The following is a 16,505-nucleotide window of genomic DNA, read 5'->3' on the forward strand; positions in this document are numbered from 1 at the left end:
TTGAAAAATTGTAATACTTATTTTCTTAATTTATCATGAATAAATGATGAAATAGAAAACTGATTAATTATTACTAAAAGTAAGACACAATTAGCTTTGAAGGCATTGTAAAATCTAAAATCGTTAGCCGAGGCGTATTTATTTTTAGATATCTTCTTGTAAGAGAATTCTTTATATGAAATGAGCATACAAAAGTAAGTAGGTGCATATGAAAAATTTGTATGACTATATTATTCGATAGAAAATTAGACATACGTGTTTGTGCAGAATTTCCTTTATAATCAAAGACACTGTTCACATTCATTGTTTCCTTGTTTTGTAAGTTCGTATTCATTGAATAATTGTTATGTTTTGTAACTCACCCCCTGGCTTGCAACAGGCACAATCAGTGCCAAGGCAGTCAGTTGAGTCAACCTCTCCAACACAAGTATTCCATTCGTCTGGTTTCATGCATGTTCCACTAGCACTTTCACAGGCGGGTAATTCAATACAGAGGGAAGTATCTGAAAAGATAAATAACAATTAAACAACAATAGATGTGCACAATTTGATAGTGAACTTTTGAAATGCTGTGTAGAAGATAAATATGGTATAACTAGACTTATACAGATCCCAATTTTTATAGTTTATATTTCAGTTTTATCACGTTACTTTTGAGAGTGATAGACAAATTTTGTTTGAGATATGACAAGAAAATATAGAAAATGAAAAAGATATATTTCTGGGAAATCAGTATTTTAAAAGATGTTGAGTTCTCAAAAAGTAGTATAAGAACATTGTAGAGCATGAGGGATTGGAATTTTAGCTGTAAAGAAATGAATGCCTTAGTTAAGTAACCTACCATTAATACAACAGTGACAGGTTGTTTCACTGCATCCTTCTTGGTAGATATTGCCTGAGCACGAGTAGGCACTCTGGCTGTAGTAGCAGAAGCCTCCGTTGTCAGAACACTGGGTATTAGGTGTGCAATCTGAGAGTTGGAGAGAATCGAAAGAGAGATTTAAGTTTAAACTAATTTCATATTATTTTATACTGTATACTAAATCTTCGACCTTAGTATTAGTACAATTTGTTTGGATATAATCATTACAAAAAACTACTTCGACTTTCAAATATTGACTGTATATAAAAGTGTACTATGTAATATATATATATATATATATATATATATATATATATATATTATATATATATATATATATATATATATATATATATATATATATATATATATATACATATATATATATATATATATATATATATATATACATATATATATATATATACATATATAATATACATATATATATATATATATATATATACAATATATATATATATAATATATATATATATATATATATATATATATGTATATATATGAGAATGCTGTAGATTATATATGGATATGTGTTAGCGAAGGGTAGGGATAATGCAACATAAATCTTGTTGCACTGCATCCTTCAGGTTAGTGCATCAGACTCACCCTGGCAACAAACGCAATCGTTTCCTAGGCAATGTTCTGGATATGGTACGCCAAAGCAACTTGTTGCCAAGGCAGAATCTTTCATACATGTGCCACGGTCGCCACCACATGCATCTAATTCGATACAAACATTGGGATCTGAAATGACAGATAGCAATTATATTACTAATATAAATAAAAAGATAGATGCAATATAATATGCACAAGAATGTTACCAAGGAACTATTTCACAGATTAGGAAGAACATTTATGTATAAGAGTTGATGAGAATTTATCTATTGCACAGATGAAGTTAAGATTTTATCATAGGATGCTTGCTCTTGCATAATAAACTATCTCAAGGTGAATCCCCTTTGAAAAGGAGAAAGTTTAATCCATTGGAAAGGTGATAAGAAAATAGGTTTGCATTAAGAGAAGCAAGGAGGAAAGTTTTTTTTAATAGAATATCTGACCTTTGGATAGAATTAGAAAAAAATTATCGTTAACATGGAGCCACCTACCTGGGAAACAACAGGAACAGGTTGCTGTACCATCACACCCATCGTCATACTGGGTTCCACTGCATACATGACCACTAGTGGTGTCGAAGCAGTAACCGCCGTTGGTCTGACAGATGGGTTTTGGTGTACAAACTGTGGATGAATGAAGTGTGAAATGTATAATTTAATTTCCATCAATTGCATTACTCTATTGACACTCTGCTGTTTTTTATATATCCTTTAATTTTAAATTTAATTTGACTTTAGGGTGATTGCTTTAAATAGAATTTGGATACATCATTGAATTTAACAATAATGTAACTGAGTACAGAATAATAATAATAATAATAATAATAATAATAATAATAATAATAATAATAATAATAATAATAATAATAATATCCTTTATTTCAGCTCAGGGCCATATACATGTAATATATAAAATACAGACAGTAACATACACAATCTAGATACATGAGACGACATGATAAAAAAAAAAGAATAATCGGTGTTAGTGCACAGATTGTATAACTTAAATCTCAACTAGAGACCTTGGGTGGTTACAGTAGTCAGGTCCAGAGGGCTAAATACGAAAATTGAATGTAAAAAAAACTTTAACTTGATATTAATCACAGTAATAAAGAAAAATTAAAATATCAGCAATAAATATAATAATGACAAAATCTCCATAAGTCTTTTAGGGGACAAAGGCCTCATTTTCCCATCTTTCCCACAATTTAGATCTTCTTGCTTCACTCCTTAGAATGCTTTGTATGAGCGAGTTGTTGCTGTTTCTCACTCGGGTTACCAGACAGGACACTGTTCGCCAAACAGTGAATTTTAAATTGTCCAGGTGGTTTTCTATGAACATCTGTGTGGCGGAGTGGTAGCGGGGAGTGTTTGTGAGGCGTCTCAGAATGTCATTGTGCACAACAGTGATGCGTCTCATGGTCTCTCGGGTATAGTTCGTCCAGAGGGAACACCCATAGATACTGTAGCAGTACGAGCGGAAGAGCAGCAGTTTCACGTCTCGGTGACAGAAGGCAAACCTCCTTGCAATCATGTTGCCAGTTGCACATAATTTACGACGCCTCTGTTCAATGTCTGCTGTATCTTTTAGGTTGTCGGTGATAATGGGACCCAAATACAGGAACTCATGCACAAATTCCAGCTGATGGTTTCCGAGGAAAATTTGTTCCTCTGCAATATGCTTAAGTGATCTCGGGAGCTGCGACATGCACTGGGTCTTGGATTCGTTGTAGATTATGTCAAATTCCTCTGCATATTGGCGGCAAGTGTCGATGAGTCATTGGAGACCTTGCACTGATGGGGAAATCAGAACCATATTGTCGGCGTAACAGAGGTTGTTTATAGTTGTTTCATTGACAGTGCATCCAATTGGGAGTGAGTTCAGTTTGACGTTCAAGGTAGCTGTGTACGTATTAAACAGGTATGGAGAGAGAATGACCCCTTGCCGAAGCCCATTTAGGGAGCCGAAGGAGTATGATAATATGTTACCCCATTTGACACAGAATTGCTGTATGGGGAACCAGCAATTTAAAATGCCAATTAGATATAGGGGTGTGCCCCTTTTATGCAGCTTCAGGAAGAGCTTCAGGTAGTTTACTCTGTTAAATGTTTTTCTCACATCTACAAAACAAAGGAAAACAGGAGAGGCTGATGATAGGTAGTAGTTTAGCAATTTTCTCAGTATGCAGATGCAGGTGTCGGTTGAGTGGTTTGCTTTAAATCCAAACTGTTGTCAGAGGTGTTTAGAAAAGGGCGAAGTCTCACTAGAAGAACAGACTCAAGTATCTTCGATGCAATCGCTGTGATTACAATCGGCCGGTAGTTGCCAAGGTCAGCTGCATCCTTTAGCTTGTTTTTTTGTTATGGGTATCAAGTGAACTAAGAGTAGGGAGTCTGGAAGAAACCGGTGAATTATGCACGCATTGAATAGGGCAGCTAGCAAAATGTAAATTGTTAGATGGCAGAATTTGAAAGCCTCTGCAGGAAGACCATCACAGCCGGGCGATTTATTATTAGGTAGGTTGTTTATGGCATTGCTGATGTTACCTGGTGTAATACGGTCTGCAAAATGAAATTGAATGTTGTCAGTAAGGACGTTATCTACATCCCTTCGGGAATCTTGATCATTTATGCAATTCAGGATATTGTTGAAGTGATCACCCCACATACTTGCAATAGCTTTGTCCCCGACTGCTTCCCCTACTCTCTGTGATAGCTTTTTAGTTTTGGGATTTAAGGACTGGATATCTTTCCAAAGATGAGGATAATCACCAGATTCTAAGTTTCTAGACATTGCATCGGCTCTTAGTTGTTTATCATTTAACCTTGCAGTGCTTAAGAACAAGTTTGAATTGCACTCTCGCCTGTCTCATTAGTAATGCAGTGTGCTCTTCCCTGGGGCTACCATTTTGCCTCCACAGTAAAAACATTTCTCGTGAGTATGTATACAGATCTTTAATTAAGTCATTCCATCCAGGCATATTACGAGAATTACCTTGACGAAATCTAAAGGCAGTCCTGCCTGAAGCAAGCATAGCAGAGAGATTTTGTTCGAATAGAATTCAATCAGATCCCTCCTGTGGTGGTCATTTCTACAATTTGTGTTAGTACAAAGTAAGGCGTCTGCAGGTTGAACTATTGCCTGTAACCTGATTTCCGTGGTCGCCCTAAAGAATCTGGTCTTCACTTGGTTTTTAAAATCACAGTTTACCGCTGGTGGGCTGTCAGTTGGGGGGTTCACAACAGGGAGGGATGGGGTACTAAATGACACCTGTAATGGGATGTGATCGTAACCCGTTGCAAGATCATAGTGAGTGAATATTGCAGGTCATAATAGAATCATGAAGTTGTGGAGATGTGATGCAGTGGTCCAGCCAGGAGGTTGTAATTGCATCCGCTCTATTATGCACATATGAATAGGAGGAGGGAGGGAGGAGCATTACATCACTAATTTGGAGAGCAAGATTTTGACTGAAGCAAGTAAGTTAATTATAAAATTGTTTTGTGGTGTGAGAATTAAGGTCCCGATTATACAAATGTGATCAGCAGGAGAATCATGAATAATACTGTGTAACTGCCCTAGGATCATGCAGTAATGATCAAATTTATTGTTATTTTCCCATGGCATATAAACATTAATTATTAGGATTTTAGAGTTCCCTACTGTCACTTGAAGCCCCAGCAATCTGTCACTCCTGTAGGTCATCACTTTTATCATATTGTCTAACGATTTGAGCCATAGGGAAGAAAGGCCCCCTTTCGGGCGACCAGCTATAATTTGATCTGTAACTTGCATCGATGAAGTCGAGAAGGTTCTGAAGTCTTCAGGAATTGAATCGCAGATGGCAAGGTCATGTGGCAAGGGGAGCGTTTCTTGCAATGCAATGATGCCTTTGAAGTTTTTGCAGAACTTATTTAGGACGGGAATGTTCTGCTTGAGGGTAAAACTATTCCAAGAGATAATGTTTAATGTATCCATGGCTACTCACGAAGATGGGAGATGAATGCGTTAATCATTTGGGTGGATGGGGGGTAAGCCAGGGGGAGTGGGCAGTCACTCGCCATGGGGGGTTGGCTGGCACTTGCGGTGGAAATGACCCTAGTTATAGTGTCAGTAAGTTCCCCTGGGGGTGGTTGGTCCCGGATTAGGTGATATTTTGAAACTAATATATTAGGAAACGTCGAGGTGTTGAAATAGGCAGGTAATCCTGTAAGCCACTTTATGTTTACTTCTGCATGGGAGTTCGTGAGAGATGAGTAGGTCAGAGCCAGTAAGAAACTTGACTCTCACCACTATGGCGTCTAGCGTCACCGATGAGCACAAATTGTGAATTACTATGTGACATCTATTCTCAGGTGTCGGGCGAGGTGAAACATGAATGTTGGGCTCCGGTCCAGTGGCCAAACGAGAGGTTCTTCTCTTCTTTCTGCTTGTTTGTATCTGCCAGCCGCCAGACCCCTCATGATCACTCTCATCTGCATCTACGATGGGGGGATGGGGGGTGGTGAGATAGGGTGGGGAGGATCACGAGGGCTGGTAATCATCACCGGAGATCTATCTTCCACCGGAGGCACTGGGGAGGGAGAAGAGGTAGGGAGACCAACAGTCCCCTCAGAACAGTCTAGAGGTGATGGTAGCACTTCAGTGCTGCTGGGAGGCGAGGAAAAACTGGATGCCGCATTCATAGGATTCTGGTGGCTATCTGTGCGATTTTCTATCGATCCCTACACTCCTGTGATCGCATCCCAGATCTGTGTTGGATTATTTGTTTCCACCGTTTTAAGACTGTCTAGGGATTCCTGTAGTCCTTTGATCACGTCCCAGATTCTTGATAATTTACCATTTGTCTCCTTGATTTTTTCCGAATATTTTCCAATTATTTCTGAGAAAGATTTTGCTATTTGGCAGGCATTTTCTGCCGAGTGGTACACCACAGGTAGGCTTAGGTCAGCAGGCCCCTTAGGAGGCAGATTGTAAGGGTCATCGGCGTAGATTTCCACCGAGCAGGTCCTGAACCACTTAGTGATATATGATATTTTCTTATGAGAGGACAAGTTCTTCACAGATTGCTCCTTGAGAATGCTCTCTGGTATCAGATCTTAGCATTTCGTATATGCAATGTTGATTTCCTCATCGGAGAAGGCATCACTGACAGATTGTATAGCGGACTCGACGTCGGAATAAAGTAAACACAATTGTTCGTGAGTGCGGAACTTGTGTGTGGGGCACAGGTACCGGTAGGTGCCAGGGTCACTTGCGCAACGGTTGGAGGTTGGTCGGATGACATTTTTGTGGTAAGGGAAGGGTCAAGCACTAACACATACACTGCATTCTTTTACCCATTTCCCAGGACCAATAGGCCTCGAGTAGCTGTGATTTGAAAGATTTCTAAGTTACTGATTGGAGCAGAAAGAATAGTATATCTGCAATTACACAACACTCTCCGGCTTACACGCCAGGTATTGCGTGGAGACACTATTAACACATTGCTTACTATAAGAGGTATAATCACCAAGGGCGAAAAACCCTCTCTGTGAAGAAACGCGAGAGACCTCCAAAACGTCCGCCCCCACACATTTCTCGGTTTTGGAAGGTTAATCATTTTCGTAATTAAGCTGTATTTCAAAATTGAAAGGAGGTAAAGAAGTGTTTGATTTGAAAGATACTACTTTGTACATATTTCAGCAGTACAAACAGTGCTTTTTAATTTTGCCTGATACCTATTTTTCAATTATATGTATGTGACTTTTACTAAGGTCTAGCCATATAGTTCTAGAGATGCATATGACATTCAAGCATGGCAGTGATCTTTATTTGAATTATTTTTGAAAAAAATTGTAATACTTATTTTCTTAATTTATCATGAATAAATGATGAAATAGAAAACTGATTAATTAATACTAAAAGTAAGACACAATTAGCTTTGAAGGCATTGTAAAATTTAAAATCGTTAGCCGAGGCGTATTTATTTTTATATATCTTCTTGTAAGAGAATTCTTTATATGAAATGAGCATACAAAAGTAAGTAGGTGCATATGAAAAATTTGTATGACTATATTATTCGATAGAAAATTAAACATACGTGTTTGTGCAGAATTTCCTTTATAATCAAAGACACTGTTCACATTCATTGTTTCCTTGTTTTGTAAGTTCGTATTCATTGAATAATTGTTATGTTTTGTAACTCACCCCCTGGCTTGCAACAGGCACAATCAGTGCCAAGGCAGTCAGTTGAGTCAACCTCTCCAACACAAGTATTCCATTCGTCTGGTTTCATGCATGTTCCACCAGCACTTTCACAGGCGGGTAATTCAATACAGAGGGAAGTATCTGAAAAGATAAATAACATTTAAACAACAATAGATGTGCACAATTTGATAGTGAACTTTTGAAATGCTGTGTAGAAGATAAATATGGTATAACTAGACTTATACAGATCCCAATTTTTATAGTTTATATTTCAGTTTTATCACGTTACTTTTGAGAGTGATAGACAAATTTTGTTTGAGATATGACAAGAAAATATAGAAAATGAAAAAGATATATTTCTGGGAAATCAGTATTGTAAAAGATGTCGAGTTCTCAAAAAGTAGTATAAGAACATTGTAGAGCATGAGGGATTGGAATTTCAGCTGTAAAGAAATGAATGCCTTAGTTAAGTAACTTACCATTAATACAACAGTGACAGGTTGTTTCACTGCATCCTTCTTGGTAGATATTGCCTGAGCACGAGTAGGCACTCTGGCTGGAGTAGCAGAAGCCTCCGTTGTCAGAACACTGGGTGTTAGGTGTGCAATCTGAGAGTTGGAGAGAATCGAAACAGATATTTAAGTTTAAACTAATTTCATATTATTTTATACTGTATACTTAATCTTCGACCTTAGTATCAGTACAATTTGTTTGGATATAATCATTATAAAAAATACTGCGACTTTCAAATATTAACTGTATATAAAAGTGTACTATATATATATATATATATATATATATATATATATATATATATAATATATATATATATATATATATGTATATGTATATATATATATGAGAATGCTGTAAATTACATATGGATATGTGTTAGCGAAGGGTAGGGATAATGCAAACAAAAAATTCTTGTTTTGCACTGCAATCCTTCAAGTGGTTAGTGCATCAGACTCACCCTGGCAACAAACGCCCCCCCATCGTTTCCTAGGCAATGTTAGGGATATGGTACGCCAAAGCAACTTGTTGCCAAGGCAGAATCTTTCACACATGTACCACGGTCGCCACCACATGCATCTAATTCGATACAAACATTGGGATCTGAAATGACAGATAGCAATGATATTACTAATACAAATGATAGATACAGAGATAATATGCACAAGAATGTTGCCAAGGAAGTATTTCACAGATTAGGAAGAACATTTATGTATAAGAGTTGATGATAATTTATCTATTGCACAGATGAAGTTAAGATTTTATCATAGGATGCTTGCTCTTGCATAATAAACTATCTCAAGACGAATCCCCTTTGAAAAGGACAAAGTTTAATCCATTGGAAGGTGATAAGAAAATAGGTTTGCATTAAGAGAAGCAAGGAGGAAAATTTTTTTTAATAGAATACCTGACCTTTGGATAGAATTAGAAAGAAATTATCGTTAACATGGAGCCACCTACCTGGGAAACAACAAGAACAGGTTGCTGTACCATCACACCCATCGTCATACTGGGTTCCACTGCATACATGACCACTAGTGGTGTCGAAGCAGTAACCGCCGTTGGTCTGACAGATGGGTTTTGGTGTACAAACTGTGGATGAATGAAGTGTGGAATGTATAATTTAATTTCCATTAATTGTATTACGCTATTGGCACTCTGCTGTTGTTGTTTTTATATATCCTTTAATTTTACAACTAATTTGACTTTGGGATGAGTGCTTTAAATAGAATTTCGATACATCATTGAATTAAACAACAATGTAACTGAGTACAGAATAATAAACAACAAATAATAGAGTACTCGGTTTTGGAAGGTTAATCATTTTCGTAATTATACTGTATTTAAAATTAAAAGGAGATAAAGAAGTGCTTGATTTGAAAGATACTACTTTGGACATATTTTAGCTGTACAAACAAAGCTTTTTAATTTTGCCCAGTACATATTTTTCAATTATATGTATGTGACTTTTACTGAGGTCTAGCCATATAGTTTTATTTGCCATTCCAGCATGGCAATTTTTCTTTATGGTGATTATTTGGAAAATTGTTATACTTATTTTATTATTGTATTATGAATAAATGATGAAATAGAAAACCGATTAATTAATACTAAAAGTAAGAAACGATAAGCTTTGAAGGCATTGTAAAATTCAAAATCGTGAGCCGAGGCGTATTTATTTTTAGATAGTTTCTTGTAAGAGAATTCTTTATATGAAATGAGCATACAAAAGTAAGTAGGTGCATATGAAAAATTTGTGTGACTATATTATTCGATAGAAAATTAGACATACATGTGTTAGTGCAGAATTTCCTTTACATTCAAAGACACTGTTCACATTCATTGTTCCTTGTTTTGTAAGTTCGTATTCATTGAATAATTGTTATTTTTTGTAACTCACCCCCTGGCTTGCAACAGGCACAATCAGTGCCAAGGCAGTCAGTTGAGTCAACCTCTCCAACACAAGTATTCCATTCGTCTGGTTTCATGCATGTTCCACCAGCATTTTCACAGTTGGGTAATTCAATACAGAGGGAAGTATCTGAAAAGATGAATAACAATTAAACAACAATAGATGTGCACAATTTAATGGTGAACTTTTGAAATGCTGTGTATAAGATAAATATGGTATAACTAGACTTTTACAGATCCTAATTTTTATAGTTTATATTTCAGTTTTATCACGTTTCGTTTGAGAGTGATAGGAAAAGTTTGTGTGTTTGAGATATGACAAGAAAATAGGCAAAATGAAAAAGATATATTTCTGGGAAATCAGTATTTTAAAAGATGTTGAGTTCTCAAAAAGTAGTATAAGAACATTGTAGAGCATGAGGGATTGGAATTTCAGCTGTAAAGAAATGAATGCCTTAGTTAAGTAACTTACCATTAATGCAACAATGACAGGTTGCTTCACTGCATCCTTCTTGGTAGATATTGCCTGAGCATGAGTAGGCACTCTGGCTGTAGTAGCAGAAGCCTCCGTTGTCAGAACACTGGGTGTTAGGTGTGCAATCTGAGAGTTGGAGAGAACCGAAAGAGAGATTTAAGTTTAAACTAATTTCATATTATTTTATACTGTATACTTAATCTTCGACCTTAGTATTAGTACAATTTGTTTGGATATAATCATTATAAAAAATACTGCGACTTTCAAATATTGACTGTATATAAAAGTGTACTATGTATATATATATATATATATATATATATATATATATATATATATATATATATATATATATATATATATGTATATATATATATGTATATATATATGATATATATATATCATATATATATATATCTATATACATATATATACATATATATATAATATATATTTTCTACATGTATATACCATATCATATATATATATTTATACATATGTATATATATATGTATATATATATCTATATATCTATATATATATATATATATATATATATATATATACTATACATATATATATATATATATATATATATATATATATATAATATATATATATATATATATATATATATATATATATATGTGTGTGTGTGTGTGTGTGTGTGTGTGTGTGTGTGTGTGTGTGTGTGTGTGTGTGTGTATGAGAATGTTGTAGATTATATATGGATATATGTTAGAGAAGGGTCGGGATAATGCAACAAAAATCTTGTTGCACTGCATCCTTCAGGTTAGTGCATCAGACTCACCCTGGCAACAAACGCAATCGTTTCCTAGGCAATGTTCTGGATATGGTACGCCAAAGCAACTTGTTGCCAAGGCAGAATCTTTCACACATGTGCCACGGTCGCCACCACATGCATCTAATTCGATACAAACATTGGGATCTGAAATGACAGATAGCAATGATATTACTAATACAAATGATAGATGCAAAGATAATATGCGCAAGAATGTTGCCAAGGAAGTATTTCACAGATTACGAAGAACATTTTGTATGAGTGGAGGAGATTTTTATCTATTGCACAGATGAAGTCTAGATTTTATCATGCATATGCTCCTCCATGGCAAAATATCTCAAGACGAATCCCCTTTGAAAAGAACAAAGTTTAATTCATTAGCAGGTGATGAGAGAAGCAAAGAGAAGAGTTTTTTTAAATAAAAACTCAGACCTTTGGATAGAATTAGAAAGAAATTATCGTTAACATGGAGCCACCTACCTGGGAAACAACAAGAACAGGTTGCTGTACCATCACACCCATCGTCATACTGGGTTCCACTGCATACATGACCACTAGTGGTGTCGAAGCAGTAACCTCCATTGTTCGTGCAGATGGGTTTTGGTGTACAAACTGAAGTTGGATGAAGTGTGAAAAGTATAATTTAATTGTCATGAATTGTAATATGCCACGGTCACCGTGCTGTTGTTTTTTAAATGTTCTTTAATTTCACAATTTATTTGACTTTGGTGTGAGTGCTTTAAAGAAATGTTGGAAACTTCATTGAATTAAACAATAATGCAACTGAGTTCAGATTAATAAAAAAAAAATACAGTATTCAGTTTTGGAATGTTAATCATTTTTGTAATTATACTGTATTTTAAGATTGAAAGGAGATAAAGAAGTGTTTGATATGAAAGCTGCTAGTTTGTACATATTTTAGCAGTACAAGCTGTGGTTTATCATTTTGACCCATACTTTTTTTTTTTAATTATATGTGTGTGACTTTTATCGAGGTCTATCTCTATAGTTTTAGAGATGCATATGCCATTCGAGCATGGCAATTTTTCTTTATTGTGATTAATTAGAAAATTATAATACTTATTTTCTTGATTTATTATAAATGAATGATAACACAGAAATTTGAGTAATTAATACCAAAAGTAAGAGACGATTAGTTGTGAAGGCATTGTGCAATTTCAAATCCTTAGCTGAGTTATATTCAATTTAATTTAATTATGCTCATTCTAAAATGCTATTGTCACTCTACTGCTGTCTCTTATGTATCCTTTAATCTTAATCTGCATTGACTTTGTGGCGAGTGCCTTAAAGAAATTTCGGAAACATCATAGAATTAAAAAATGATTTTAAGACACTACAGAATTATAAAAATTGCATATAATATTCAGTCTTGAAAGGGAAGTCCTTTTAGTAATCTTATTTAAGTGAAAATGTGATGAAAAGACTTTGAAATGATAGCTTCTTCTTCACTGTTTCTAATTGGGAAACTGGGTATATGATTTTGCCAAATATTTATTTTTCCATTTCACCGAGGTATCTTGCTTCTGTTCTAGAGATAAGTAGGCCATACATTCATAGCAAATGCTCTTCTTTGTTACAGCAATTTGGAAATTGTTGTCATACCGAAAACCTTTTTCAGCTTAGAAAACAATTGCCAGTTTGAAATTTTTAGGTTATGTTAGTATTTTAGATATTTTCATATAATAGAATCACTTATGAGCCGTGGACATATAATAAGGAAATGGGCTTATAGAAAATACTTGTGACACTAAACATAAACATTCATCCAGAAGCACAGAACTCCTTTTGCAATTAAATATACTGTGCATTTATTGTCTCCGACCTTTGAAAGCTCTCTTTTATCTGAGCATTCTTTTCTCTGCAACTCACCTCCTGGCTTGCAACAGGCACAATCAGTGCCAAGGCAGGTAGTTGAGTCAACTGAGCCATTGCAAGTTGTCCAGCTTGTTCGTTTCAGGCACGATCCGCCAGCGCTCTCACAATTAGGTAATTTGATACAGATGGAAGTATCTGAAAAGACAAACGGGAGTTACAACGGGTATTCTGACACCAGTAGTTCCTTGTTGGACGAGTGGGTTACGTACTCACATATCGATTTGGTAGTCCCGGTTCGATTCCCTGCTCTGCCAAACTGGAACCAGAGGAATTTGTTTCTGGTGATAGGAAGTTGATTTCTCTATATAATGTGGTTCTGATCCCACAGTAAGCTGTAGGTCCCGTTGCTAGGTAACCAGTTGGTTCCTATCCACGTAGAAATATCTAATCCTTCGGGCCAGCCCTAGGAGAGCTGTTAATCAGCTCAGTGGTCTGGTTAAACTAAGATATACATAACTTTTCTAACACCAGATTTACTCACAGATAAGGGGATCAGTTTGTACCATATACATTTGATTTTTTATCCTGCATCATTTGAGACTGATAGGTATAATGCAGAAGCTCTGTGACATTCCAGCATAAAATTTTTGCAGTGAGAGGAAAAGTTTCTTTCTTGAGATTTGACAAGAAAATAGGCAGAGAATTTTGAATCACTATTTTAACGGTCGTAGAGCTTTCAATAGTAAAGATAAGTAACTTGTAGTATTTGAAACATTGAGATTTCAATTTCCCCCGAAAAAAGAAAGAAAGAAATGAAGGCTTTGGTAAGTGACCTACCAGAAACACAGCAGTAACATTGAGATTCAGTGCATCCTTGTTTGTAGATAGTGCCTGAGCAAGAGTAGGTACTCTGGTTGTTGTAACAGTAACCACTAGCAGCAGTGCACTGCTGATTTCGCGTACAATCTAAAAATTCGAGAGAAAGTAAAGTTTAATATAAGTTTTAACATTATTTCATGTTATTGTTAATCATACACATAATCCTTGGTGTTTACAGCTGTCATTGTATCTTTACATATTTTCATGCAGCATGAAAAGCAAGACAAGAGCACAGGTTACATAATGGAACTGTCAGTATAACTAGGTTGGTAAGGATATCGAAAAATTGGCAACATAATGAAGAACTTTTTAAAACTGACGAGTAGGCTAAGGCAAGAAATTTCAAAATTATGACAGCACCTATTCCGTACTTTTAGTTTTAACTGAATTTAACTTATGTAATATATTATTCACTGCTGATTTCTTGCACAGTCCGAGAACTCGGGATACAATAAAGATGAAATTTATCATGATTTAGCCAACAGCCATACCACGTTGAAAGATTAGATATAGGTATGTACATTGTTAAAGGAATGAAGAAAAAATATCTAAATTTTGTGTAATCTTATCATTTTTACATTAGTTTTCCGACTTACCTCTGCAACAAGTGCAGTCAGTACCAAGGCAGCTTGGTTTGTCAATTATGCCATAGCAATTGCTCACATTAGTTCCTTTGATACAGCCACCATTAATGCCACATGTATCCAGTTTGATGCATGTTGTAGGATCTGAAAAGATAGGTAGCCATGATATTATTAATTCGCACAGCTATATTATTATTATTATTATTATTATTATTATTATTATTATTATTATTATTATTATTATTATTATTATTATTATTATTATTATTCAGAAGATGAACCCTATTTGTATGGAACAAGGCAACAGGGGACACTGACTGGCAATGCAAGCTTCGAAAGAATATGGTGTTCATTCAAAAGAAGTAAGAGAAGGTAAAAATGGGATTACAAAAAGAGGAGGTTAGTTAGAAAAACAAATGTATTAACAAATTAATTAATAAGAATGTAAGTAAATTATTTAACTACAAAGAGAATTGTGTTAGGGCAGTAATGCATTAGAAGTTCGAAAGAAAGGTTTATTTACTTCATACTGGTATGTACATAGATTAAACAGCTTGTGTTGCCTTAATCTACAGTCATATAAGAACGGAAACACTTCCATTTTACATATGAAAGCAGGGCTTATGATACAAATGATGCTGTGTAAATGAAGAGATAATATCTTCTATCAGAAGATCCATTTCTTAAAGTGATTTCTTTCTTTGGTCCTTGATTTAGAAATGAGTGTGACCATCGCTGATGTGAAGCCACTTACCTGGGAAACAACAAGAGCAGTTTGCGCCTTCACATCCATTTTTATAGCTGGTTCCAGGGCATGCATAATTACTGGTGGTATCGAAGCAGAAACCACCGTTGTTTTTACAGACGTCCTTTCTTGTACAACCTGCGGATACGTCAGCAAAATTGTTAATATTCTATTCATGATACCATCCTCGAGGAAGTAAGTAGTTGTTCCATGTCAGTGCAGTTTATGATAAATCTTCGAAGGGATTATTTTCGCACAATGGATTTTGATCTGTGCTAAGTCTACTAGAACTGAAGACATCACAAGAAGTCTGACAATTAAATTAGCTAGTTCTAGTTTACCAGTTCACTTATCACCAGATGAAGAACACCTGCTTTTATTGGGAACCACATCTTAGAATCGCAGGACTCTTTGAAAGGTCTTAGGATAGGTTCTTCTTATAAACACTGGATTTCCCCTTCATTTTCGTGATAACTTTAAAGCCTCACATCATTTAGTGGAGAATATAATGCTAGTTTAAAATCCAAAGTAAAAAGACTGCTTAGTCTTCAAAACATTTGCAAAGCTCAAATCCTATACTGAATTGTATTGAATTGAAGATTTTTTGTTATCAGTGTATTTATAAAGGCAAGTGTATATGGAGCTTTATGATAAGAGATAAATAGATAGATAAGTAGACAGACATGCATATAGGCTACCTTACTCACCTCCTTGCCTACAGCAAGCGCAGTCTTTTCCATAGCAGCCATTTGTGTCAATTACGTAATCACAAGTGTTCCATTGTGCAGGTTTCATGCAAGTGCCACTTCCAGCGTCACATTGAGGCTTTGGAATACAGATGGTAGGATCTGAAAAGGTCAATAGTAGTAAAAACACCCTGAAAACACACTAGTAAGTGTGTATTAACCAAACACACATAAAATGTTATTGGTTAAGCATGTTAACAGAAAAGTTATCTACGAAAGCGTAGCACACTTTGTATGGTGTATACTTTAGTATGTCTCACATAGTTTTTGAAAACACTAATGAGGAATGAGTAGAAAGCCTATAATATTAAGTTATGTTTTGGAAGT

General features: G+C 35.3%; 2 protein-coding genes across 2 annotated transcripts in view; both read right to left on the reverse strand.

Moving 5' to 3' along the window:
- Positions 1-8,669, reverse strand: part of LOC135215613 (neurogenic locus Notch protein-like) — a 32,244-nt gene extending 23,575 nt beyond the window's left edge. The window contains exons 1-7 of the mRNA XM_064250514.1: positions 8,661-8,669; positions 8,167-8,295; positions 7,688-7,828; positions 1,990-2,121; positions 1,490-1,627; positions 842-970; positions 363-503 (exon numbers count right to left, since the gene is read on the reverse strand). Of these exons, the coding sequence (XP_064106584.1) occupies positions 363-503; positions 842-970; positions 1,490-1,627; positions 1,990-2,121; positions 7,688-7,775 (628 nt within the window). The 5' untranslated portion in view covers positions 7,776-7,828; positions 8,167-8,295; positions 8,661-8,669. The remainder of the gene's footprint in view (positions 1-362; positions 504-841; positions 971-1,489; positions 1,628-1,989; positions 2,122-7,687; positions 7,829-8,166; positions 8,296-8,660) is intronic.
- Positions 8,670-8,680: 11 nt separating this feature from the next.
- Positions 8,681-16,505, reverse strand: part of LOC135215614 (fibropellin-1-like) — an 8,724-nt gene continuing 899 nt past the window's right edge. Inside the window, exons 2-12 of the mRNA XM_064250516.1 lie at positions 16,140-16,280; positions 15,442-15,570; positions 14,700-14,831; positions 14,062-14,190; positions 13,279-13,419; positions 11,869-12,000; positions 11,398-11,535; positions 10,584-10,712; positions 10,101-10,241; positions 9,161-9,292; positions 8,681-8,803 (exon numbers count right to left, since the gene is read on the reverse strand). Of these exons, the coding sequence (XP_064106586.1) occupies positions 8,700-8,803; positions 9,161-9,292; positions 10,101-10,241; positions 10,584-10,712; positions 11,398-11,535; positions 11,869-12,000; positions 13,279-13,419; positions 14,062-14,190; positions 14,700-14,831; positions 15,442-15,570; positions 16,140-16,227 (1,395 nt within the window). The 5' untranslated portion in view covers positions 16,228-16,280 and the 3' untranslated portion in view covers positions 8,681-8,699. The remainder of the gene's footprint in view (positions 8,804-9,160; positions 9,293-10,100; positions 10,242-10,583; positions 10,713-11,397; positions 11,536-11,868; positions 12,001-13,278; positions 13,420-14,061; positions 14,191-14,699; positions 14,832-15,441; positions 15,571-16,139; positions 16,281-16,505) is intronic.

Source organism: Macrobrachium nipponense, chromosome 5, assembly GCF_015104395.2.
Source record: "Macrobrachium nipponense isolate FS-2020 chromosome 5, ASM1510439v2, whole genome shotgun sequence".
NCBI classification, from domain to species: domain Eukaryota; kingdom Metazoa; phylum Arthropoda; class Malacostraca; order Decapoda; family Palaemonidae; genus Macrobrachium; species Macrobrachium nipponense.